Below are 27,914 nucleotides of genomic sequence, written 5' to 3' on the forward strand. Positions count from 1 at the left end.
TTTAATCATAGATGGAGGATGGAAGAGGAAAATACTAAGCAGGCTGCAAACCGGTGTTAATGAACGTCCCTCCTGGAGATGCTTAGAAATTTATGCTCTTGTTGGCTGGGAGGAGCTGGGAACAAAGATTACCTCCAAAAGGTTATCTGGCAGTCCTTAGGGTTATGCCCTTTGTATATTGGTTTTCTCAGGCAGGGGGGGTTTCATGGTGGTTGTGGATGCTGCTGGCTCGTTCGAGTCCCTGCGATCTTCCCAGGCCCTGGGGGAGGAAACTGAGGTGAGCTGGCTCTGAGAGATGCCAGTGAAGGGGGGTTCTGAGGAGGTTTTTCAGCTAGCATCTCTTTTCTGCTTGATTCCTACAAATAACTTATAAGTTCAATTAAAGCGGTAAAATATAAATATTTATGCATGCATTTAGCTAATGTTCGCTTCTATTTATAAACAAGAGCATATTGCAAGAGGTTCTTTTAGGCAAGTGAATAAATTACGTATGGAGTGCCTCTGTGTTAAATCAACTGTGCTTTATTAACTCTTCCAAAAGGATTAGGTAACAACTAAAACAAAAATTGACAATGAAGTAGCTTTTGTGGGATTTATACTTAAAATACTTAATCTTCAGGAGAACCAGAAGCTGTTGTTTACTTTTTTTGGGGGGGGAGGGGGGGGGGATTGTCTATAAACATTATAAACATATTCATGTTTTTACATTAATTTCAGATGTGTTGGGTTTGTTTGTTTTGTTTTTTACTACTGTTATTGTAGCGAAATGAAGGGTAATAGGAAGGAAGTCATTACTCTGCTGGTCTTGGGGTCAATTGCTATTTGCTAACTTTTCTGCTGTGAATGAAAGGACACTGTATCACACATTGTACTTGCTTCAAGTTTTGGTTTTTGCAAATCAGAACCCGGTCTATGAGGTTTTTGATAGTATTTTTTTAATCAATTTTTACATTTCACCTAGATAAATGATGTGTGCATAAACTTCCGATGACATCTGTGGGATATTGTATAAAGCAGTGAGGTCTGAGGCCAAGAAAGCTTTTGTGAGCTTTTAAACTAGGACTTTTTAATATGCCCTTTGCATAGTTTAACATATGATTATTCTCTTGATTGATTTTGTTGATGGCATATCCATCTAAGTTGGTTGGATTTGATGCCTATGCATTGGATGATAAAATAATATTTTCCTATTTTTAGGAAACAATTTATCATGTCTGGTGCAATTAAATGGTTTTAAATCACTTCAGAATTTATTTTATCTCATCTCTTGATTGCGCAAATCAAAACAGTAAAAATGTAATAAAGAAGTGAGGTCCAAGTCAATCAATTTATATTTTTCTACACATTTTTCATTTGCCACGATAACTTATTCCTCAGTTAAATTTTCCGAGGCTCACTGCTTGACGTAAGAGTCCATAATGCTAGTTGATTATTAGATTCAGAGCTGAAAAGACGGTTCCTGTCCCAAGTCTTGCAATTGAAATCAGGTCAGGGGATGCCAAAAGTTGGCCAACAACCCGTGAGCTATTCTCCTTGTGAGTGACCATCTCGGGTTACCTGCCTCGCCGTCTCAGGTCACTGTCTGCCCTAGGCAGCCAGTAGACTTTTACAAGGTTTCTTGCCAAAGGCCTCATCCAGCACCCAGTGGGAACAGAAGGCGAGGCTATGCCAAATTTATTTTCCTGTCAGTGGAAACAGCATTATCTGTCAGGTGAGACTGGGGCCGTCAGGGACCTGGAGTAAAGCTTCTGGACCCTTCAGTACGTTTGTGCTGTGTGGGAGGGACGGGCAACTTTTAGAGTTTGGTGTATTCCCGGGTGTGTACAGAGGTCCTGCCAATATGTCACTTTTGTATGGTGCTGGGTTGAGCTAAGGCAGTCGGATCCAGGCTTGGTTTGAAGTATCAATTCTTCTTTTTTCACGCATGAATTTAGGTGTGCCGAGTCCCCTGAGTTAATTAAAGGATTGATTTAGTCATATATGGTCACTGAGCCATAGGCAAAACCCTCGAAGTGTGAACTCTATGCAAGGAGAAAGACACTTTCAAATATTTGTTCATAAAAATATTTTCCAGTTGCTGTTTCTGGTACTGAAATGGATCCATGCCTGGTTTTGCCTCCCCTTCCAAATCCATCAAACAAATAGTCTTTGAAGTCAGATAGGGAAAAAAACATTTTTAATTCTCTCGCATATCAGGTATGTAACAGATGAATATGTGGAAAAATATTTTCTGGTGCTTTTGTCAGCCAAAAGGAAATGAAAGTGTCTTTTTTGGTACTTTATGAGAGGCAAACATACTAATAGCATGGCATTTGGCTAATAGCACAGCTGCTGGAAACTGGGCCGTGACAACCAAGGTGCAAAGGTCAGAAAAGGAAGAGAAAATAATTTCATTTGAAGGCTAAGGTCATCTGAAATAAGTGATTCCACATTTTAAAGGCTACTGAGGATAAAATCAGTGAATGTCATATCCTTACATTGCTTAATTTCATTCTTTCTTCTTTTCTTATTTGTAATGCTTGCCTATTCAGGAAGTTGAGGTAGGTTTTTCGCTTTTAACTTGTAAATGTCCTTAGAGTTAATTAAAGTATTTACAGCATATCATATTGCATATTATACCTTAAACTCTAATCAACTATTAATACTGTTATGAATGGTACATGTATACATGTTAATTATTAATGTGTTAATACTGGTTTATTAACAAGTTACTATTAAAATGACAGAGTAGGTTACAGCAGGTACAAGATATTTTAAACACATTAATGCCTTTCCGAGGAGAAAATTCACAAACACATAGATTTCTGTGCTGTCATTGTGGTATTTTATTGAATGTGAATGTTAAACCTCTTTAATCAAGCTCCTTGTATTTATTTAATTTTTATGTTGAATGGTATACAGGTTTAGGTACCATATATTGTGATATCAACATACTTCTTCTGTTGGAGGAAGTTACAGTGAAATGAAGTTATCCTTTGGGGGATGTTAGGAGTTTCTCCTCCCAACAAAAGTAATTTCTGGTTAATCTTTGCAGTGTCCTAGCACAAAGACTTGTCCATTTTTCAAGTCAGAGCTTTAGGTGGTATTGAAATGAGACATGGGTTTTCTGCTCAGCGATATCTACAGGATCAATTTCACCTTTACAGTCCTATATCTATTCAGCTATGGGTCTTGCTGGTATCGATAGTGAAGTAAAACTCTAGTGCCATATTTTCTATTGTCTAGCTGGCATAAGTTGTTTTGAATTGCTGTTAGCCGGATTGCTCTAATGTATGTATAGTCATTATTTACTCCTACAAATAATGAGTTTTGTATGTTGAAGATCTCAAAGATTTTCTCTGTTCCAGTCTTTAAGGTTTGTTTGTTTTTTCCATATACGTTTCTGTGTATTTCCCTGTATTATCATCCTGTAGTTTTAGGTAAATTTGAAAATAGATATAGCTCCAGTTTTTTTAAAAGGAATGCTAGATGCCTGCATAGAGGAGAAAAGGATAAGGAATAAGGTTACAGAAGAGATGGGTGTTTTTGTAGTTTTGTTTGGTTTTTTTTTTATGAGCAAGGTGCATTTTCTGTAAAATACTCCTTTGACACTGAAATTGAGATAAACCCCCTTTCCAATCCTTATTTCAAAATTGGTTCCATATGCCAACTGCATAAGAAATTTTTCTTGGGATTTGAATTATTTAACAGTTTCTGATGCTGAAAACCCAGCAGCAAAGCAACACCTAGGGAAAAAAAAAAATGTAAACAGGCAAAAATAATAATAATAATTTGTTACCAGAAAAAAATTGTTCAAAAGGCTAATAAATAAATAAATAAACCGCCTTATTCTAGAAAGTGATTAATGCGTGGTGAATTTAGCAGTACATCGTAATCCATTACAAAGCAGTGTATCACAATGAAGTTGGTGGGATTTTTTGCATCAACAAAGCTGTGGAATTCAAAGGCAACTCTGTGATTTTATTTCTGGTGCCAAACCCTGTATTTCTAAAGAGAAAAGTTAGAGATTCTTCTGATGTATCTGAAATAAATTATGAATAATAATCTTTATAGTTACTGTGGAAAGCTATCGCTGTCCATGAAGTCAGCATAGACACAGCATAGTCAGCATGAATACACTTGGAGAAAGCAAATACATTTCCTCCTGAAAGGTATACAGAATTGCAACTAGTCCCCTCATTACAGGCAGCATTTGCCCGTCCTTGGCAGCCTCCAGATCAGAGAAGAGCAGGATAGCATCCACAGTTCTCCGCGCTATCAGCGTTAGTAGTTTCTGCTTCTCACCCCAGCCATAACACTCCCAAAGGAATGCAGTGCCACAAGGCACATTGCCTGGCATTCAGTGAGGGCATGGAGAGTATCTGCTCTTCCTCTAGTCACCTATGGGCTGTTCTGAACCCAGAAAGTAAGACCTACCAGCTTCCAAGTCTCCAAAATATTCCAACTTGATGATTGGATAGCGTAGGAACATGTGAAATTCAGTTAACTAGAGATAAATGGTAAGCAGAGTCCTATAGAAGAAATAATTTAGGTGTTTTATTCACACTGTTGGGTTTTCAGTTACCCTCCTGGCAGGAAGAAGAAATCTAAACATCATTCTAATTGATAAAGACATCTCTTCAGTGGCAGCCCTCAAGAAATGAATATAGAATGTTGGATACATTAAAAAGGAAATAAAGATTAACATGCAGAAAAATATAACAGTGTTATAGAAATCTTCCATGATTCCTCTCTTCAAATACATTATTCAGTTGTTATCCCTCCCTCTCACAGAGGATGTGAATGAGATATACAGAATATGCTGGAGCTGAATATCTCTTGAACCCCAGTTCTTCAGAGGTGGGGTTGATGGCACTCTGAAGTAGGGGAAATTTTGCCTACAGGTATATATTTGCTAAGTACATAGAATACAAATTCAGGCACATGGAAGGGACTGGAGAAAGCATGGAAAAAGCTTGTTTGCAACAATAATCATTTGGCCAAGTATGCTGAAAATTCCTACCTTCTCGGTTTCACAGCACAATCAGAATTACATAAAACAGAACCCGAAGACTTCCTGTGCAATCATACCTTTATATCAGATTTAAGGAGTCCTAAAAAGATAAAATTTATTAGTAGGAACAGTGACAAAAACATTCACTGCGAGTTCTCTTGGATGTTATTATAAATTGTGTAGTGCCTTAAATATTATTACTGCATATCTGAACATTCACAATGGTGTGATTTGCATGTGTCCAAATGTATATATATATTTGGGGATTTACTTTGCTGACCTTTTACAATGCTGTCTTGGTGTGCATCATGTCATATTATCTTTATTACTGAATGTTGTAGACTGATATGAAATAATATAGAGTTGTCAGAAAATATTTAATGAACGGTGTTTTGAAAAACAGGTCAGATAGAAGATTTGAGGTACTGAATGCAAGGAATTTTTTATTCTTTAAATTCTAGCCTGCATTTACTACTCTTTTGAACACAACCTGTTGACAGTTTTGTCTGATTTGGGCTGAATATGTTAGGATCGAAAGATGAGTTGATTCATTTGTAATTTAATTACGTGAAATTGTACTTAAAAAAATGCTTATATTTTCCCTGAGTTTTTTTTTTTCTTCCCTATTTAGGATGATTATTTCAGAAACTGGAATCCAAACAAGCCTTTCGATCAAGGTAAAGTTAGTAAATATTTTGTGGTTGTATTTTTTTTATTTCCATATACTTTTTCCCTTTCTTGCTCTGTCTGTCGTATGCGTTAGTGAAGAGCTATATTCGTACTTACATCTCATTCCCAATTTAGTCACAGCTTGAGGTGGTTTATGTATAAGAGTTTGACTCATCTCTGTATTTTTCAGCTGTGTTTTTTAATCTGCATCCATTCCAATTTATATTCAGTGATGATATATGTGCTTAGAAAGGTTCTCTGTAGCCCTGAATCTCAGTCTAACATGCAATTTAAAACAGGTGTCTTCACATACCTTTTCTTTCATTTTAAAAACTTCTTAAATGAATGTCATAAACATAATTACTGTATTTCCTAACACTCAGGGGGGCAATTCTTTGAATCTAGTTGCAAAGTTGTGAATTTCAGAGCTGATTTTCAAAAGAAAAAGGGCATTGTGTGTATGCTGCTGATTCCAATACAGATTCTGTCAGGCATTTTGCACTTCCTTTGTCTTGGTGGGTTATTAAGTTATGGCAGTTACTCCAACAATTTGTAGGCTAGCCATCAAAGGATAGGAGAAAGAAGTAAAAAATATTTTGTTTTGTCCAGAATAGGGAGCAACTTTGCCAACCAGAGACTTGAGTCTTCAAAATTGCTGCAATGTTTAGGAAGGAAATGCCCCTTGGAGTCTCTGTGGACACATAGTTGCTTTTGAAATTTTCACTTTAAGAGCCTTTCTATATTTCATTGCCCAGCACGTATGATGTGCACGTAGCTCCCAGGAATATTACTGGGGACATGTACATATTAGGCTGAAGAGCATCAATTCTCTGTCTTTATGGAAATGGAACTTCAATGTCAAAGGAAAGGGGAAGATGATGTTTTTGTCAAGGTATATATCCACAGAGAGATTTTCAAAGGCATAGAAAGATTTAGGGTTACAAATTCTATTGATTTCAAACAGAACTTTTGCTGCCCCTTTCAGAGGCCTCTGTCTTCCCAAGAGGAGAAAAGAAAAAAAAAAAAAAAGTAAATCCTGGTAAAATGTTGCAAAAAGATTTTGAACTGATGTACTCATGTACTCTAAAAGTGTCTTGTTCATTGTGTTACTGAGATTTCTGACTCTGGGCAAAGACGCAAATTATTTTAGAGATTCTAAAATCACACATGGATACCTTGAAGTGATACAAACATTTGTACATCTGCTAAAGATTCCTGTCTCTTCACAGTGTCACTTTTCCAGTGGGTAAATGAAAACAGCAGGCTGCATCTCTCCTGGGCTATACAGGAAATCTGAGTATAGCCTCGCCAGGCTAACGCTAGCCTACATGAATACCCTTTCTTTGGGACAGGTCTACAATATTTTCACATTTAAAATATATTTCTAGATTCTAAAATCACTTTTTAAAATATTGTGAAGCCTTCATATGGAAGCCGGACTGCGGAATCACCACGAAGCAGCTGGGAGGGCAGGGTTCAGAAGTAGCTGTAGGTGGTTAGTACCTGTCAGAAGTGATCTCGTAAAGGCAGCCAGGGAATTCAGTATATCTGTAACAGCTTTAAAAATGAACTGGAGACAGAGGTTTTGAAAATCAGCAGAGATCTACTTCTAGACTTTTACTTCATTTGCATCTTTTAACCAAGAGTGTGCTGGGTCAAACCAATGCTTTCTAAAAGAAAAAAGCTACCTTTATTCAGCAGATTAAATTCCTTAATTATGCATTTAAAAGCAACAGCAATTGTAATCTAGCTGTCTTCTTTTTGTTTGTAATGCAGAGAGAGATCTGCATTTATGTCTCAAGGAAAAAAAAACACCTTGTTTTGTAAGAAAGCACACATGACTTTCACTGAAACAACCCCTAGAGAGTTGCACAAGGTATCTTTGCATAACATGCCTTCTCAAAGGAAGTCAACTTCAATGCTTCAGCTGCATGTAGAGAGTACCTGAGTAGTCAGAATTTATTTTTTAGCCTTGCTACTAGCCCGCATTTTTATTCATCTCGAACCCAAGAGAAACCAATAGAAAGGTGAGCATCTTACTGACTGAGCCGAGCTAACGAGGCGTTTGGACTGCAGAAGGCAGGAGAGCGTGTAGCCTGGAAATGATTGGTAGTCATTAATATTGAATTCAATTCTGTCAGAGTTGCAGAAACCATAAAGCAGAAGAGTGGAAGGTGCAGGGTACTCAGGATTTTTAAAATATGAATCAAAGGGTTGGGTGTTTTTGTTTGTTTATTTGTTTTTTTGACAAAGTCATTTGAAAGATCATAAGCAGCTTGACAGCTAACTTGGCATAGTTTCTTAGTCTCCTACTTTGGAGAAAGAAAAGAGGGAATCAGGGGAAAAGTTTAGCATAATATTCCCAAGTCAGAGATTTTGTACAGTAATTAATTGTGTGCACCTAGCCAGACTCACCATAAAATTAACCCATTCGGACTTCATGTGTGGTTGTATGTGAAAACTGCTAAACAAATATTGAACTTGCGAGACATTTCTCCTAAAGCCACCTCTCAGTATATGTATTAAATGCTTCAATAGACAAATGTTATTAACTTTTCTGGTAAGATGCACAAGTAAAGAGTGCATTTATTTAGGTGTAAAGTTGCTGGAATGATATCAAATTTCCTTGCCATATGGCTTTTTTTTTAAAGCATCGTTACCCCTAAGACAGGAACAGTGGAAGTAATGGGATGCACTTCGTAGTGCAAATATATAAGCTCTGAAACGTTTCAACCACTGAGCTGCCATTACTATTAATGGCAAAACACAATAAGAAGGGAAAAAACTTTATCCTGTTGAACTGATAGTCTTTTCCCCAAAATCTGTGCCTAAAGCTACCCACAAACTCTGGAACTGTTGTAATATGTTTGTACAATTAAGTGCAAGTCTCACTGTTTCTGTTTTGGTTGTGACACTCAGATGATTGCAGTGGACTGAGCTGGCCTGTTTCCTACTCCAAACCCTATCTTTTGCACTGAGATAGAGAGACTGGCTGAAGTGTGGTATGATCATACCCATCTCTGGTGACAGAAATCCCAGCGTTGCAAGCTGCTGGACTTCTAAGGAGAAGCCCCTCATCTGAAATAGCTGGACGTTCACCCTTTATTCCCAGGCTTTTTCTTTATTTTCATTGTCTTTATTCCCAGTTCTTTTCCCCTTTAGCTGAGAAACCTGGAGAGGGATATTTCCTCTCTTTCTCAGGGCTTTCATTTTGGACATTATCTGTCAGGGGAGGAAAAAAAAATCCCTCTTCCACTGTGCTGTAGGAAAATCTTCATCTGCCTATCTATGACTGACTCTGATGTTAGACATACTCATGTAGACTTGACTATCTTTATTAATTACAGGCACGAGCTCTCTATCATTCCAAAGAATTTCCCGTGAGCACTAATGAAAGGCTGAACTGTCAAAATGCCCTCGTTTTTGAAGAGGAAACACTGCTTTAGAGTGGTTTGTGGCCTCCAGCATAGCATAACCTGCAACTTTCACAGTCCAGTAGCCCCATGGAAGTGAATTTGTCAAACTTAGAGCTTTATATCTAGAGATGGATGTGTTGGTATTCACGCTTCCTCTCCTCCTGCATAAAATTGTACCTAAGTATGTCTAGTGTCTGACTGGCAAGTCCAGACTCTAGAAGCCCTCCAGGCTCCTGCAGCTGTGCACAATAAAGTTTGCCTGAAATTCATAAGCATTCCAAAAGCGAAAAGACAATAATGGGAAGCCTGTGATGCAGGATGAAAATCATAGAACCTACAATTATTTTTGAACATGTAATTTTCTGTTAGCCCAGTTAAGATGTTCTTTCAGAAAAGCCTGAATAAATTCCCTTCAGAGAGTTTAGTACTGTACACATCCCTAGCCACAAATATATGTTAGTTTTATAATAAATGTTTTCTATTACTGTGCCTCAGATGGCAGATTTCAATTGAATAACTTATTTTGCAATTTATTTTTTGACTGTATTTGAATTAGTTTTAGAGGCTTATTCATAGGACAACTGCACATGAATTATGTTTGCAAATCTTCAGTAAATCAGTACAATTTTAAAACATGCTAACTAAATCAACAGGAAAAAAATAGCTGAGATGCTGCACGTGAAATATGCTATCTTCCATCAGAGGCATTTCAAGCACATTTGGCTGCTTACATCCGCCGACAGATGCACATGGCTGTCATGTGCTAGAAGCATAATATTAAATTTCTTGTAAGCTTGTAAGCAACCAATTTTTTCATTAAATATGGCATCAGAAGTGACGGAGATAGGATCCCCATCTGTGATGGTATTATGGCTGATGTGCTTTGAACTAAGACAATGATCGATAGGTTGCTTGTCTAGAATTTTATTAGCACTTGGGGAGCACTTGTTAGTTTGGTCAATAATGGTGCTGACTTTCTTTTAATATCTCTTACTTCACTGACTGTGAAGCAGACATGATTTTTCAAAGGGAAATTCACGCTTCCCTCTAGTGCTCATTTAGCTCCCATTGAAGTAAATACATCTTTGGGAATTTAATACAGCCCAACCCTGCTCTCACTGGCATCACTCAGTAAGCAGCAGCTTCCTTCCCTTTGCTTCAGTTCAGTGTACAGGAATTTGTTCTTAGAAGCATACTTAAACCTTTAAAATTAACTGTTTGGAAAAATACATGCCTGCAAAGCTTCCATTCTTATTTGCTTACATAGAGACCACAAAGTATTGTTCACGCTAGCAGGGTTTGTATTCTGGTTGAACAAGGCCAAACCATTCAGGCACAGTCTCCTGCATTGACATTACTTGGCTTGAATCTATTGCTATGCCATCCAATATTTATGCTGCACATCAGAATGAGTTTTAAATCATTAGACAGTCACAAGGGTAATTTGCAAAGTATTTAAAGATGTTTATATATTTGTGAGTTAATTTTAGATATTGTTTGGTTGTAATCAAAAAAGAGGAACTCCAAGGGAGAGCAAAAGTAGAAGGTGAAGCGCCAGTGGTCATTAAATGTCTTCCTAAAAATTCTGAATTATACAATGCCAAAGTAAAGACAAGTGATTTCAAAATCAGATTTCAGTAAATAGAAAATTAGTAAGGAATAAATTCTAGGGGAAGAATAATTAGGATAACTGGCATTTCCTTAATGTGAAGGGCACAAGCACAAGAATACCAAGAACTTGGTTAATGATAAGGTTCTTAGTGACTTAGTTGGCAAGAAGTTATTTAGAAAGTGAAACTTTATTGAACTCAAAGAAGGAAAAACCATTGCACCGAACAAAGAAAACCAGGTACAAAATGAGGTGTTTAGGAAAGGATTTAAGAATAATAATTTTCTATGAGTGTATTAAAAGGAAGAGAAAAGTCAAGCAAAATGACGATTCACAGCTCAGTGGAGAGAGAAGCTTATATAAAGGCAATGATGAGAAGGTAAAAGTACTGTTACCTGTCTTTGCTTTGTCTTTCACTTAAAAAGACAGCTGTGATCAGGAGGCTATTGCAATTAATATTCTCAGCTGAAGTGTAAGACTATGGATTAGGGAAAGAACAGGCCTCAGTAAATTAAATGTTTGCAAATCAGTTTGAATTGACCCAAGGGTTAAGTGAATTGGCTGAAATAATTTTAGAGGTACTAAAAGTTATCTTCGAAAATGTATGGAATTGTAGAAGCCTAGGAAAGGACAAGCAGTATACATGTTTTTCCAGCTGCAAAAAAAGGAAAAAAAATGGAAATTGTACCACATGACTTAAAACTAAAATCCTGAAAAAAAGTGCTGAAATAAATATTAAAGCAAAGGTTTGTTAACATCAAGAAGATAAGGGGATGAATAAAGCTAGTATGGATGTCAAAATAAATCTGTTTCTTTTTCAGTGACATTTACAGGCCTTGAGACTCAAGGATAAGCTTGCTGTGTCACGTATCTTGACTTTAATAAGGCTCTTGACATTGGCTTACTTTACTGTTTTATAAGCAAGTTTAAGAAGTATTGTCTAAAAGAAATAATTGTGAGGTGGGTACAAAATCACTTGGAAAGATTCGTTCTAGTAGTAGTTGCCAATGGTTCCACGTCAGGCTGGAAAGATAAATTGAGAAGGGTTCCTCTGTGATCTATTTTGAGTCCAGTATTATTCACCACTTTCATGAAATTGCAGATGTTGAAATTAGTATGCTTATTAAATCTAGAAATGTAGCCAAGCTGGGAGAAGCTGTACACATATTAGAACAGCAATAAAATTCAGAGTAGCCTTACAATATGAAATAAATGGTCTGAAAACAAATGGTAAAGTTGAGTCAGGACAGATACAAAGTTCTGAACTGAGGTAAGAACAATCAAGCTGCACAAAACGGAATAAAAAACAGTTGGAGAGTTATAAATTCTGACTGATAGTTGTGAAAAAGGGCTGGGGATTACAGTGGATTACAAATTGAACATGAGTCAACGATGTTGTTCTGTTGCAAAGAAAGCAAATGTTGCACTGGCATGTGTGTAGCTGTGAGTAATCCTTTAGCTCTAGTCAGCACCACTGAGACCTTGGCTGGAATACATTGTCCAGATTTGCGTACTAGGCTTCTAGAATAGTATGAATCGATTGCAAAATACCCAGAGAAAAGTACCAGATATGATCAGAGTTGGAGAAATTATATTCTAGGAAGGAAGACTGAAGGAGAGGAGGTGGCTCTGTGGGGGGAAAAAACTATTTTAAAATGCCTATAGTGAACTGTGAGGAGGAGGAATTGTGATCTGTCTATTGTGGATACAGCAAGGAGCAATTCATTACAGAAAATATTAATTTTAGCCTTCGTAATGACAGGAATAGTTGAGCATTGGGAGAGGTACTTTAAAGAGTCTGTGAAGTCTCTGTCTTTGAAGGTGTTCTGAAATACGGTAGACAAATGTCTTGTGCATAATGACACATTGACAGCTGATCCAGCTAGGGAGGAGGGGAATGGAACCAGCAACCTTCCCAGCATTGCCATTGTAGCACTGAGATTCTGTGGTTGTTCTGTGATTAATGGAAACCAGTTGATTTAATTGAAAGAGCACAGAAGAAATGCTGAACAAGGTTTTTTCTTAAAACAGATTTCCAGTCAAAGCAAAGAAGGGGAAGGAGAAAAAAAAAAAAAAAGGTGAATAGGTATTTTTTGACAGACATTTTGGCACCATCTGAAAAAATACAGGTTCTCATTTGATGGAAGTAATCTGCATAAACTTTAAGATAGAAACTAACCGCAGGCTTGCAAACCTCCATGAATATAAACAGGGACTGGTAAAAGGCAGTCTGCTTTATCTGACTGCTTCTTCTGACCTCACTTGCTTTCTAACATAGGAAGACATCCTATAGATGATTCTGCACTTGGTTATTAATGTTTTTTTTCTAGCCAGGCAGGAATAAAGGTCACGATCTAACCCTAAGGTTAAAGATTTGGGTGTAAATGAGTTAACTATTCTCTTTCAATTCATTAGATAAAACATGACAATGCACATGTATTTAGGAGTTAAATCTCCTTCCACTATCAACCTAATAGCCCAGGTCACCAAAGCATTAATTGAATCACAGCTATTTTCCTCCGTGTTCTAATTGCTTGAAATTAAACATGTTTGCTTAAAATAGTAACATTTTTGATCAAAGCTGACTATTTTCATTCTAGCCTTGCAGTCCTTTGTCATGTGGAAAGTTACTTTAAACTACAAAATGGCACAGCAGCAGTGCACAACAAGATGAATAAAAATAAATAAATAATGTGTATTCAGGTGTTATTCTACACTAAAAATTTCCCTAAACATACTATGGTGAAAATAAGTATCACTTTGGAGGGCATAATTTAGTCATTTATTCACTATCTGTCTTTCCTCTGTGTCCTCTGGTTGTAATTTATCGATGGATCTTGCCACTGATGTGTGTCTTCATGCTGTCAGTTATTGGCTACCAGCTTTCTTTAAAGATCTTGTTCCCTTCAGTGTTTCAACTTTTCAAACGTTGTCTTTATAAGGACAGAAAAGCTATATCTGAAGACCAGAATTTGTCGTGCACCATCCTTCATGAAATGTTGTTTAGAGGATTAGATCTATTTTATCTAGGGTGTGTTGTCTACGGTTGTTGTGTTCCATGCGTGCAGCTTTGTAGCACATCAATGGAGGCGCTACAATAAGAGGGAGGCACCCAGATGAAGTGCTGCCCCAAAATGGGGGACTATTATGGTCACTTTAACCAAAAGGCAGGACAAATAGAATCAAATCTGTCATGTTCGTGGGTACTTTTCCTGGCACAGCTCTAATTTATAAGCTGAGCAATTAATTCACTTAGTCCCTCATCTGCCATGTTCTACTTAACAACAGCTAAACAGAACTCCAATATAAATGGATGGACAGATAAGCATTCCTAGGGATCATTGCACATTCCAGCAATCTTTAATGCAATGTAAGTAAGCATTAGTGTAATTATTTTAATGTGATACTTTGGTATGTTCATGGAGTTTCTCCTTTAACTGTGGGGGTTTAAAAAATAAATCAGAAAAATGCATGTAACCAGACTCTAAGAGCAAAAATGTCTTTGCTGTGAAGGTTCCAGCATATAACCCTGCTTTTTTGTTCAGTGAGGACCTTTGCAATAACCTTTCATATTTAAAGCCAAGCAATGAGAAGTTGCTGACACAGGCTGTAGAAGTTTGCAAAACTGAGAACGGGAAGAACCCCTGCTTGGCATGGAGTTAAATATAGACATCTGAGGAGGAAAAAAAAAAAAAGCTTCTCTTTCAATAAACCATAAAGCTACCTAAGAAAGCAGCGTTAGCTAAAATAAATAAATAATCTAGCCATGATTTGTTAATTCCATTCTGAACAACATTAATTGTTTTTATGGTTATAGTAAATTCACTCTAACCCAAGGACCTGTTCATCCTCAAAATCCAGAGAATATTTAGCTATCTCAGAGGAGAGCATGATGCAAAAAAAAAAAAAAAATACTTCTATAACAACTTTTCCATTTTTGATATTATCAGTCATCACCACATTGCATCTTTGATGCTAATAGAACTGTAAAATATTCATTTTCATGGGCTTTCTTTCTCTCCCTTTCTTCTCCTTCCTGTTTTTCTTCAGTTTGCCTGAAATGCAAGTGGTAGAATAGTCACATGATGATTGTCTGCAGTATGCTCTTATACAGGCATCATATTTTTATCTAGTTTTTCAAGTAGCAGTGCTCTTTTTAAATTTAAGCTTCTCAGCGCCTCTTCACTGTGCTGAATAGCCACAGTGAATATCCAACTGAAAGCCATTTATACAACTGAAAGCCAAATGCACTTATTCATTCTCTAGGTTGTCTTTGTGAAGTGTCCATCTTCCACAATTGCTTACTTCAGTAAGCTCAAGTTACTTCAATAGCCTTGAGGGTTTAAGAAAACTGTTTAATTGTGTGAAGTTTTTTTTAAATCTTTTGTGATTCTCAGGTTGCTGACATAAAAATGTGAGGTTAAAAAAGTGCATATGTCCATCAATACTGAGACTGTCTTTTTGCATTCACTGTGCAGCAAGAGGAATACTACTTGTTCTAGTTCTTCAAATTGCATATTTGCATGAGTGCCACCTAAGGTCATCTTTTTATGATAAAGCCTAAAAACTTTTTCAGCAATCCACATTATTATTTTTTTTTAATTTCTTTTCATTTTCCCCTTCTTCTTACTAGCATAGTCAGGAAGCATCTTACCTATCTGAATATCCACTCAGGTTGACAACTCTTATGCTGTTCAAGCCAAAGTAATTTGAACTATCCAAGCTAAAGGCATGAAAAGCAGAAGTCTATCTGAAATACACCAGCAGGCCCTTAACATGGGTGCAGATATCAGAAATATAAATATATTTATAGTTTGCAACGTAAAGATCATTAGTTATTACTTTTCATCTTTAGATACTGCCTCAACAGAAATTCTACATATGCTATTGCTGTGTGCTTAGTGTAACCTCTATTTAGTTATTCAGACTCTTAATTGCCTAACTGCTCCTGGCTTTTCATTATTCTGTTGCAAAAAATGTGACTTGATATTTAGGCAATCATTTTTCATTTTCTTTACAGCTCTCCTTTTGAGCTGCTTTTTCATCAAGGCGCACTGCTAGGATATTTTCCTACACAGGCCTGTGCCAATAACATTTTTCCAATGCCTATAAATAAATTAAGTATACTGTGGCTTGAAAGAGAAATTGCGATCAGCTGGTGTTCCACTACCTACAAAACATTTTATCTTCCTTCAGTTTCTATTACTGTGCTCTCCCTTGACTTTGTATAGGAAGTTGCACTCCCTGTTAGCGTCGTGTGGCGTGTTTGTGTGCAGCGTGCTTGATGTATGGAACTATTGCCAACGCCTAGCATGGATAGCTCAGCTTTTGAAATTGCATTGAAGATGAACTTTTTGACAGATGCGGCTGTTTATATGATTTGGAAATAGGCCTGTTTGTATCAAGCAGGCAGGCACTTCATTTTTCAAAATGGAAAAAAAATAACAAACAAAAAAGGTTTGAGATGAAAGAGAAGAGAGAGGCCACCCATCTAGTGGGAGCAGAGAGCCCAAAAGGAGGAAAGCGCTCAAGAGGTATATATGTTAATTTTATAATGGTACAACAACAACAACAAAAATCCTTTTCCTAGGCTGAAGTTTTAAACAGAATATAACTGCTTGATTTCATCACATCTGCACAGTGATTCACAACCTGAAAGCCAGTTGCCTGGTCTGAGGTAGCTGTCTGTCGTTTAATCTTTGTAGGAGACACTGAAATAAGTTTTTCAGATTTCAGGCACTGTACTGGGAGCTGCTTTGAGGACTAGCTAAGACTAATTTTTAGAAGACTAAAGTTAGATGGAATCAGCCATCGCTGTCCAGGAAAGCAAGATATATACTGGAACCTCTTCCGCACGCTATTCCACTCCACTTCCCCAGAGAAGATGAAAAGATCAAAAAGATCAAAAGCACAATGGTTGTTAAATTTATGAGGATCCTGTCTCAGTTTTGAAGCTCAAATAGAGCAAATTTTATGACTGAAACTACTTCCCTGTTCTGTGGAAGAGCTGGCACAGGCCAGGCCAGAAGTTGTGCAGGCTGTTGTTTTTTAGATATTTATATATATAATGTCTCTTCCCCCATGAGACTCCCAAAATACTCTGGTTTCCTTAGCTACTGGATTGGATAGAGGATATCTCCTCAGTAGGGGGGTCCATTTTCTGGTTTGCTCTTGCCATCGTTGGTACCCACAATATGCTTGTTCAGGACACTTCTGAACACATCTGCATTTATTAATGATCAACAGGCTGTTTGCATGGTTTCCCAAAGCACAAAATAAGCTATTTGAGGTCCATTCTGCTGTTTGGGACAAGAGAGTGGTTGTACTTTGTCTACTTCCGCTAAAACAAAATTAGCTCAAGTTCACAGGCCTATACCAACAGCTATGCTAACTAGGCCTAACTAATGCTAATTGCTACACTGACACAAGATATTTGGAAATTCTGATCCGTGTTTTCTGAAACTTTCAAGAACAGCAAACTCTGCCAGATGTTCAAATGAAGAAAGGAACTCCAAGGAAATGTATGTCATTAAATAACCATGGCAGGTGTCCCTTACAGGTGGGATTCTCCTGTAACATGCTTACCCCCCTAAGCACTCGTATCATCTTTGTGAGCAGCAGAGTATTTGAAGATTACCTAGCTGAGAACCTAGGAAAGCATCAGATATTCAGTGGAAAAAAAAAAAAAGTGTTTGGGGTGAAGGGTGCAGGAGCTGGAATTTTGAGATAGTGTTACTTCTGTTTTCCTTTGAGCTGGGGAAGAGAGAGTCAAGAGAAGGGAAGATGAAGTATGCAATAGGCGATGTTTAACGCTTTGAAAAAGAATCAGATAGTTTAATAATGGATTTTCTGTGTGACAGTCCTTTGGCATAGCTGATTTTCACCTGTCCATTAGTATGCTGTCTGTTTTGTCAATCTAGCAAAAAGGGAAAAGTCTTCTTGCTTGCTTTTCTAAAAGAACTGCATTTCTGTGATCTCTGTGCAGCTTTTAAATTAAGAATTATTATTTTGAATTAAAATACTGAAACCACCCTCTCTAGACCTTAAGATCTGAAGTTTTTAGCTCACTTCTAGTTAGTATTCAATGTAGGAAGGGATGGGGTTTCAGTAAGTTGCTGAAGAAAGGTAGTACAAGGTGGAGACATTGAGTAGAAACAGGGGGGAAGAGGCCAAGAAGGGAAGATTTAAATGTATGTTTGGAATAAAAGGTTTTGTTATGAGAACTTTTTGTTTGTTTTTTGGGATGTGTACGTTACATTCTATTTTGGTATTTCCCTGCGTCTGTTTGTCCATTTCATTGGAACAATAAGATGTTTTGAAAGGAAATTATTAAAAATTGAAGTCTGAATTATTCACAAACACACTTTTTTAAGGCATTGAATAATTATAAGAGGTTGTTCTTATAGGCAGGCAATTTCCTCAATGATAAGAACTTTTAGTCTGAGGAATTAATTTTCAGCATGCTACCTAAATAAAATGTTCATTAAAATCTTCATATGGTATGTAATAGGGAGCTAATAATGTTTGTTATTTTTTTTATTTCAGTTATGGTAGATGTGAATTAAATAGTATTTTAATAAAAATAAATAGTAGCATTTATTTTCCATTGAGTGTTGCGGATTTACATGATGTGTCTGAACATACAAAGAGCCTAGGGTGTGGATGTGTGTGGTGAATGGATTTTATTTTAATGACCTATAATATAATTGCCCTGTCCTGACAATTAAAGTTGGGCATTAAATCTTAATTCATTAATTCCTTTGCATCTTTTTTTTTCTTTTCTTTTTCCCCCCATTGAGGAGAGAGGTGGAAGTACTAAAAATTCCTCTAAGCTTGTAAAGCTTGAAGAAGTGTATGACGAATAGATTTAAAACGGATTACTAAGGGGTAGAATACAAAGGCGAAATTACATCAGTGTCAAATTCTGCCCTCAGTTACATGCAGGCTCCTTCGTGAAGTTACAGTGATTTAAATTTAGCTTAGACTTGCATTACTTGGATGGAAAATGCGTGTTCATTGTATATTACTCTTTTTCAGTCGTTCTGATGCAAATGCCCTGTAGTCACTTTCACATGCGTTTTCCTATCCATATATATCCATGTTTTCTATGGGATGACTTCATAGCAGAGACTGAAAAATCTCCATAGTCCAACAATTAAAAAATGAGCACATGGCCAGGTCTGACTAAAAGGTCTTCCACACTTCCCTATATGCCTATGTGCCATTTCCAAATACACCTTAAAGAAAGATTCCTCAGATCCAGAAGTAGTGATGATCTCAGCATGATCCCAAAGTTTGAGTCTTAGTTCTGTTCTTCCAGATGCTGTCTAATGTATTATGTACTGTGTCCTTCTACTGAAGCAATTTCACACCTCATCTACTAGAGATGAAAATGGCAGGGAACAAACTATAAATCCAGCAAAATCTTGGTTTAGTAAATATATCATCCTATCAGAACTTTTTCACAAAAATAATTAGCTCATCACTTCCTCAATCCACTGAACTTGCAGAGCTTTGGAAGTGATGTCAGATGATGTTATCTCAAGAGACTCTCCAGGAGTCAGCAAACCCAGTCCTTCCCTCAGGGAAGCATCAGCCACATCTGCAGCAGTCCTAACAAAGAGAGGCTCTCCTAACAATCACTGGTGGTCTTAAACACCTCCAGTGCAGATGCTCCGCAATCTGCCCAGCAATTTATTCTGGTGTCATCCTATCTTAACCATGAGAAATTTGTAACCTGAACTTCCATTTTCGCAACTCGAGCATTTGAATTGAAACCTTTGACATTGGCATGAGAAACAGTCAGGCTTGTTGTTAAGTTTCCCTTCAATGCTGTCGATTAGCTTTTCCTTAAAGATCATTCGCTAGCCTTGTTAGACTCTCTCAAACTGATCAAAATGGGGCACTTGAAACACATGACAGCAGATACTAAGAAACCAAGTATTTAAGGAGAAGGAGCAATATGTTTTAGGAACTAGAAGGTCATCGGTGTATGAGGGTACACCTGTGTATGTGCCTCTGTGTGTTTTGGGGAGGGAGGGGAACACAATCTATGTATACATTGCCGCTGAGGTAAATTTATTTGGTGCTGTTTATGCAAAAAAGACAGGAGGAGAAGAGCAAGAGTGGTATGAATAGGATTTGCTCCAGCAGTTTTACATTCTGTGCTTTCCAGTTAACCAAGGTGGTTTGAGAGTAATTCTTGCCATATGCCCCCAGTATATAAAAGTGATAACGCTGTTTCTATCATAAAGGGGTGCTGATATGTTTTTCAGGGACCACACCAGATGCTCTATGGCTTCTAGTTCCTTACTGCTAGGGCATCTGGACATCAGAAACGATGTGTCTGTTAAGATCTTAATCATGCAGTCCAGTGATAAAACAGGCACATGCAACCATGGGACTGTAACAAATTTAGGCTACTCAATGTGTCACAGCTCTGAAAAGGGCTGTAATTTGTTCCTTCCTCTTCGACATGTTGGCTGCTGGCATTAGGGATCTGGCCATGTTGCTAGAACTGTGCACTGTGCACCTTGAGATTCTCTTTAAGCACCTCTCCAAAGGTCTGTGACACCAAACTGAACTCTTCTGGCTGCAAGAATGGGAATGTACTTTTCATTTGTCATTCCTCTTTAATATTTCCACCTTGTTTTGTATGCTTTAAATGTTTTCAATGAGGTACAGAGGACTGAGATATGATTTTATGTGTGTAGCCTGCTGTAAAGCTCAAGGCATGAAATCTGTGAAGATTTTCCTGAACTGGACTAGTAATTAACTCAGACATACAGAGTATCACTAATGCAATGAACAGGCCAGTGGTATATTCTTATTGCGGTATTTGACTGTTCTTATTTTGACTGCTTTTAGACATCTGCACTCATGTGCTTGTCCCAGTGTATGCATTTGAACACATAATATTTGGTATTTCTTCAATAAATACTACTTTGCATGTAAAATGGAAGAAAACTTGGGCATTTTTTTCTTGCAGTTTGGATTTTTGCCAGGATAGTATCTTCCATAAATAACATGACCTAGTGTTTGCATTCCTTGTGCTCTTCACCAGAACTTCTTTGTTTGAAGCAAGCAGTCTTTCCACATTGTTTGCAATAATTCCACCCTCATTGATTTCATCTGGTTGAATAGTCCTTTAATCCAAGCTCAGAACCAACAGAACTTTTTTAATGCTTTTACTAGTAGATGTCTATACTATGTTATGGTAGTGTAGATAAGGTATGATTTATCACTTTATCAAATAACAGTTATTACTGGACCATTAATTCTGGTTACAAAGATTATTAGAAGTACAGATTTTTACACCGAGGGCCAGTAATATTTTTATAATATAGATTTAGAAGATATTTATGCAAGCAGAAAATTGAATCAGCATCACCATCGGTGTATTAAATTATGGCATTTTATTAGAGAAGAATTCCTTTAGAATACAACAGTACATACAGATAGAAGAAAAATGCATGAGGATTACCAGGAAGGGTTTAGCATCTTTAAATTACATTTTGAACTTCCAAGTATTGTGCATGCCCAAAATCATTCCTTTTGCCTCCAGAATATCACTCCTATATGATTTATTTGTGTTCAGTGTGCAAACCTCTCTCCCTAAATCACTAGATGCTAGCGATGATTTAGCTTATATTCTTTGATTTGTGCAGTTTGAGATAGTATGGTCTCCTAGATCAACTTAAATAAAGGAAAGCAAAAATTATTTGCTATACGAAGAGGTGACTTTTGTGTGTGTGTGTACGTGTGTTAGAAACAAATGAATCATTGATATGACAAAGAGTAACTCCATTACTTAACCCTGACTGAGGGCAGCAATAAAATGATTGAAATTTTTGTACCAAGCCACTCTTGGCTGAAGAGTCCAATTCAGCTGCTGACTGGCAGAGGTCATGCACTTCAGCAGAAGACAGGTTGTGCAGGTCATGCCAAGATTCTCTGTATATCCCCTCTTCCATAGAATTATTTCCTAATGGTTTGCACAAAGCTGCAGTTGCACACCAATCAGACATTCCTGGCACCTAGATGTCATAAAGTAAGCAGAGCTTCCCTTTTCCTGGCTTAAAAGCATAAATGCACAGTGCTTGATAGGAAAACCAGTAAAGGTGGTGAATGTTTCTTTTTTTCTTGAGGAAGGCTTTCCGTGTGCAAGGGGCCAGCAAGTGGGTGCTGATGTTGTTCCACCTCCATCACCTGCACTTTTGGAGATACCTCAGATGGGGTTGCAGCCAGAGGCTGCCTGCGAATGTTCTCATTATGTAACAAGAACCTGTGACAATAAATGGAGTAGAAAGAGTGCTAGTAAGACAGCAGCAGAACGCTGGATCCAGCAGAAGCTTCTCTCTGCTCTCAGTTACCACAAATGCGTTAGTTTTGTGGAACAGCTTCACCAATACATTGCACAAATTCCTATTGCATCATTAACTCATGTTTAATTTTTATTATTATTATTATTACAATTTCTGTATGTCTTTAATATCAATCATTCTTGTTTGTGATTGTAATCTCTTTGCTTGTGTAGAAAATTGTTTGACATGCATGCAATCACCTTAAACAAGTTAGGTTCCATGATATAAAGTGTCTGTATTTAGTTCCTAGTTACTTTGCTTCTTTGCTCCTCTCTTTTTCTTCTCTTGTATGTGAAACCTTTTTGTCTCATTCTGGACATAATAGGAAATGTTAGCAAAATGGGAGACAGGTCTATAACTAAGGATAGTGCCTATTAATCAATACACTTCATCCCTAGAATGTCCATATAGTAGGAATCTGTCCCTTGTGATCATGATCTTTCTGCCAGATTTGTAGCACATCTGTTTTGTGCTACAAAAAAAAAGTACAGTAAAGATGGTACTTTGGAAAGTACTATCCCAGCCACGTTTTACTTAAATGGCTTGATAAGTTTAGTTTACAAAAAAAAAAAAAAAAAAAGAATGTGATGGATTATGTAGTATAAATTTCTTCATGCTAAGGAAACTCTGACTGCTAAAGCACCTCTAATCTTGCACAGGAAAAATGTTAAAACAGCTGCCAGAATAAACTCAGATTAATTCAAATAGGAATTGCTTTTTTAGAGAGTGCAACTAAATTGCACACCTTTACTATTGTAGAAAATGGCCATACAAAGCTATAGGAGATTATTTAAATCCCCACTCCTGGACTTTCTCATACCAAAACATACACCAGGACACCAGATATTCTAATAGTTAATTCTGGCTTTCACACTGGTGAATGAATCTATTCCCTAACTCCATTAAATGGTAGACTGAGAATCATGAGATGCAGTTTTGTTTTCCAGCTCAGATATCAACTTCTTGGGAACCTGGGATGAGCTCATATAAACTGAGTTTTAGTTTCCTATGCATATTATTGGAATAATAATTTTTCTTTTTCCCTACTCCCATGTTTAGTTTATATGTTCTCTATCTGTCTGGCCTCTGTTTATGTTTTATAATTCTTTACTAGGATTATTCTTTTAGTTCTAGCAGAACAACTTCAGGTTGCTTCTACTAAAGCAAACAGTTCAAATAGTTGCAAAAATTGTTCTTATCCCTTCTCGTCCTATGTAGTCTATCATCTTTCCAGGGTTTTGTCACTTTGGCTGTCCCAAGTACCAAATCAGGATTCAAGAGACTCTGTGTTCAATAATCAGTGTTCAGTGCTGGGATAATTATAAGCTAACAGAAAAGAGTGAGCAGACTGGGCAAGAAGGGGGAAAGAACCTCTCCAGGTAGTTGCAAAACACAAGTTCATTACCGTTTAACAGTCTAATTTTTTTTTCCTTTGCCACATACCAATCCTGTCCTTTTCTGATCACTACCCACAACCTTTCACTGAGGATGAAAACTTCCTCTTTGCCCCACATCCATTTAGTGGCTTCATTATTAAACAGTGCTGATGGTCATCCAGCTTCATGCCATTGAACTATCCCTTATGGCAAAGTGAGCTTTTATAAAACTTTCAAGTCTGATCATGAAAATTCTATCTAATGTTTCATTCAAATGAAAATCTATTACATTTCTTTATACCCTTCAGCTACTAATTTCTGTAAATTGATAAGAAAAAAGTGGTGAATGTTTTTGACACTTTGTTCTATGTAATATTCTAGGGTTTGAAGTCCACGGGACTAATGTTTTCTAATGGTGAAACACGTACCATTTTAGTCAATGGGAATTCTGTCATATATTACAGTGGAGGCAGAATTTCAACACAGATGCCTTCTTCCTCTTTGAGTCTGTGATGATGAATCGAAACAAGGCTGTTAATACCCCTTTTCTTTAGTAACTGTACCAGGAATGTTATATTAATTACAAATTAACTAGTCTGATTACTGAGCTTTCTTCAAAGGATTTGGGGGAGAAAAAGGGAGATGTTGTTTGTATTAAAAGACAAGATCCTTGGGGTCCACTTTCCTGGGTGACAAACATCATCTTCCTGGAAGGGTTGCCTTTGCTTCATGCCGGACTGGAGTCACCTCCAGAAAGTGAGGATTTGTGCCCCTTTTCCAATCGCTTTGTCAGTGCCCCCTTCCCTAGAGAAGGTTCATAGCTGCTTCCCTGCCTCCAAATTCTAGGCTATTGGCCCCTTCATGCCAGCACAGGAGCAGCCAGGTGACAATGTGCTCGCCTGGGCGAAGGCTGAAATCTTTTCACACATCTTGTAGCTCACTCTGGGATGGGGATCGAGTAATTACTGCTGCTTTCATATCTTCCTCTTTGTCCTTTTGTTCCCATGATGGCCCCTCTTCAGAGTAGCCTGCCTCATCTTTTCCCTCCTTTCTTGTCTGAGTTGGAGTTCCTTTCCTTACTAAACAAGCTGACTTCTGCATCCATTCTTTTGTCTTTTTGTTTTGTGTGTATGGGTGATTGACTGTAGCTCAGGCCGGCTCTCTGGCCCAGCCCAGGGGCCTGGCACAGGGGTGGGAGTGGCTGCAAGGCTGGGCACAGAAGAGAAGTGGCTGCAGGGCCTGTCACAGGGGCTGGAGTGGCTGCAGGGCCTGTCACAGGGCTTGGAGTGGCTGCAGGGCCTGTCAGAGGGTCTGGTGTGGCTGCAAGGCTGGTCACAGGGCTTGGAGTGGCCACAGGGCCTGTCACAGAGGTTGGAGTTGTGTTGATTGTGGCTCAATAAGCATAGGCCAGGCCCCAGCACATAGCAGCAATTTGTCTCTGGAATTGCCAGAGTGATGACACACCTTTTGAAAGCATTTTACCAGTTTTTTAGGATTCTGCACTTGTTCAGGGGTGAAGTTCCAACATGCTGGAGGTGCCCACTGTTGTCCCTGCCACTCCTAACTCTCCTGCCTTGGAGCAGATCTGAGGTCTAAACAAAGGTTAAGCAAAACTCTTGACTACGATCTAAGGAGGACATAAAACTATTAGAGAGTGTCTAAAGGAGGGCTACAAAGATGGTGAAAGAGTCTAGAGGGCAAGACATACGACATCTGAGGAGTTGCTGAGGTCCCTTGGTTTGTTCGGCCTAGAGCAGAGCAGGCCGAGGGGAGGCCTCATGGCGGCCTGCAGCGCCCTCACAAGGGGAGCGGAGGGGCAGGCATTGAGCTCTGCTCTGGGGACAGCAGCAGGACCCGAGGGAACAGGAGAAGCTGAAAAGTCCTTGACTCATTGTAAACACTAATCCGCAACAACTAAATCATCTGTGTGTTATCAGCATTATTGTCATCCTAAATCCAAAACAGCACCATACCAGCTACTAGGGGGAGAATTACCTCAGCTGAAGCCATGACATGGAGTTTTTGTAGCTCTTCCTATTGCTGTCCCCACAAAACCCGGTATTAATTCCCACTGTTTCTAAGTTCCTTTTCCTTAGGAAAAACAAATTTTTAAAAGGAAAAGTAAATAAATAAAAAAAGTAGTAAGTCAATGTGTCAGTCTCTTTACAGGCTCTTCTTCTCCAACATCAGTTTTGCCTATGTTAATTTTTTCCTGTACAGTGTCATATCACAGGAAATTCATGATGTTTAGCTGCTATTGAAACTTACGGTGAAGATTAGCTAGTTTGTGGGAAAAAAAACTAGCTAATCTTTACTTCAGAGAGGAAAAGTTCCTATGGAGACTTAGAATAATACTTTCTTAAGCACAGTGATTTTATTGAAAATATATATTTTTTTCATTTTACTACTTTGTGCTCTCTCTGTCCTAATTATTATTACTTCTTATTGCTTAAGTTTTGGATTCCTCTCACTCACATGGAAGTGCTGATATCTTCCATATTAGCAGTGCTGATTTCTCCCATTAATGTTATGACAGTTTCTGTACGAGTAGGTGTGTGATCGGACAGATCAGCTTAGCTCCCATGTTGTCAGAATGACAGTTGATGTTTAACATTTAAAATCATCAGATCCAGAGGTAAGGATAAGACTGTGGAGCAAGAAATGCTTCCATGAATGTAGGGCAACTGGGACTCACGAATGAAAGGGTTAGCTGTCAAACATTGCATGTAGATGTACAGTCAGTCAGTAAATAGGATACTAAGAATACTAAGTGTGAGGGAGGAAAAAAAAAAAAAAAAAGAGCTAAAAGGTTGACCTTTTACTCCTGGAAGTAGGAACTGTGCATTTGAGTGCCAAAAATAAGGTTGGTCCTGCAGGAGTTAAGAAAACAAAGCGAGTTTGTTTAAATATGATCTCACACAGTTATGCTCAACTAGGTAACTAGAAAAGCAATTAAGTGCAAACCATCAGTGAGGAGACCTGCCAGAATGAAAATGAAACTGAAGATTACTGTTGTTTACCTTCTGCCTCTCTGGACTGAAATTACTTTTTGTTGCTTCTGTATTCAAACACAAAGACAAGAGCAGTTTAATCTATTTTATGTCTTTTCTGAACCTCCTGATGGGAATGATCATTTTTCCAATCTGCCTTATTTGCTCATAGAGAAATAGAAAAGTGGCCAAAAGAATGTTACTTTAATATGTTCCTTTGGTTGGAAAATGCAGCATCTACAGTTTCTCTCAAAGTTTTCATTCTTCTTATACACCTTAATTGTCTCTCTAAATATTATCTAAAATGCAGAATGTCTGTCCTTATTCAGTTGTCACTAAATTTGACATTTTCTGTTGATGGATATGGTGGCATTGGCATTAATTCCTCATATTTGGGTGTGTTAGTGTTTTTACTTTAATATGTCCACAGATAATTAGAAAAATAAACTATTGCTTGAAAGGTCTGGGTAGTAGCTTCTGTAGCTGGAGTCAGTCACAGAAAAATGGTTACTAATGTGACTTACACTGATTGCATGTAAATACCCATAAATATCCCTCATGTGTTCCCCTGTGCCTCTTCCTCATATTTACTTTTAAAATATCTAAAGATCACCAGGAAAATAAGGGCAAGGATGTGTCATGTTCATATACAAACAGGATAGAATGTTACTCGTCAAGGATAATCAGCACATTCCTCTTTGTGTTTTTATTTTGAGAATTTGTAACCCAGTCGTCTCTTAACAATTCAGGCTCCTAGACGTTCATTTTGTCGTTCCAATTACAAAAATTTGTAGCATATGAAAGCAGCACAGCAGAATTAAGGCCTTTACCTTGGCTCCCTGCTTTTCATTTTCTTTCCCAGTAAGCTAGGGGACAGTCTTTCTCATTCTCTCCCCAACGAGAGACTCAGCAGCAGAATCCGTATTCCTCCAGAGTGAGAAAGAGGGTAAGGGAATGCTTTCTGCCTCCCCTCCACCCCCTTCTGCTGGATCTAACCCCAAGAGAGGTCTCAAGAGGTTATTGTCTCAAGAGGCCATATCACTCTAATGGTTGTTTGCCCAGGCTAATCATAAACTTCTGAAGAAGGTTGTTTGATTCCTCATAAAGTTTCTCCTGATACTTCACCAAAAGCCCTCTGCTGTCATTTAAGTCTGTTGTTCCTTGTTCTGTCCTCATAGATGTGGAGAACAATCTTCAAGGATAACTGCTTTCTTTATGACAAGCATTTGCTCATTTCAAGACATATCATGACTCCCTGTCGAGTCTTTCCTCTCAACTAGTTCAATCTATTTCCTTTCTTCATTTCCTTACGAGTCATACTCCAAATTTTATCAATTTTACTATTCCCCCTTGAACGCTTATCCTCATCTTATGCTCTTCTGTATGTCTTGTTTATACTTTTCCCCAGACAGGACCATATTCAAACAGAGGGCATCAACAGTGTTTAATAGAGCAGAATAATTATCTCCCATGTTTTAGTTAAGACTTTCCTGTTAAT

General features: G+C 37.8%; 1 protein-coding gene across 2 annotated transcripts in view; it reads left to right on the forward strand.

Moving 5' to 3' along the window:
• SPOCK1 (SPARC (osteonectin), cwcv and kazal like domains proteoglycan 1) overlaps nucleotides 1-27,914 on the forward strand; it is a 288,261-nt gene that overhangs the window by 90,405 nt on the left and 169,942 nt on the right. The window contains exons 1-2 of one of the 2 annotated variants that reach the window (XM_080555025.1): nucleotides 47-277; nucleotides 5,625-5,670. In XM_080555025.1, coding sequence (XP_080411151.1) covers nucleotides 206-277; nucleotides 5,625-5,670 — 118 coding nt within the window. In that variant the 5' untranslated portion in view covers nucleotides 47-205. Of the gene's footprint in view, nucleotides 1-46; nucleotides 278-5,624; nucleotides 5,671-27,914 lie in introns of those variants that run through there. The other variant, XM_080555024.1, reaches the window with a different exon arrangement.

The sequence above is a fragment of the Anser brachyrhynchus genome (genome assembly GCF_964034855.1).
Source record: "Anser brachyrhynchus genome assembly, chromosome: 14".
NCBI classification, from domain to species: Eukaryota; Metazoa; Chordata; class Aves; order Anseriformes; family Anatidae; genus Anser; species Anser brachyrhynchus.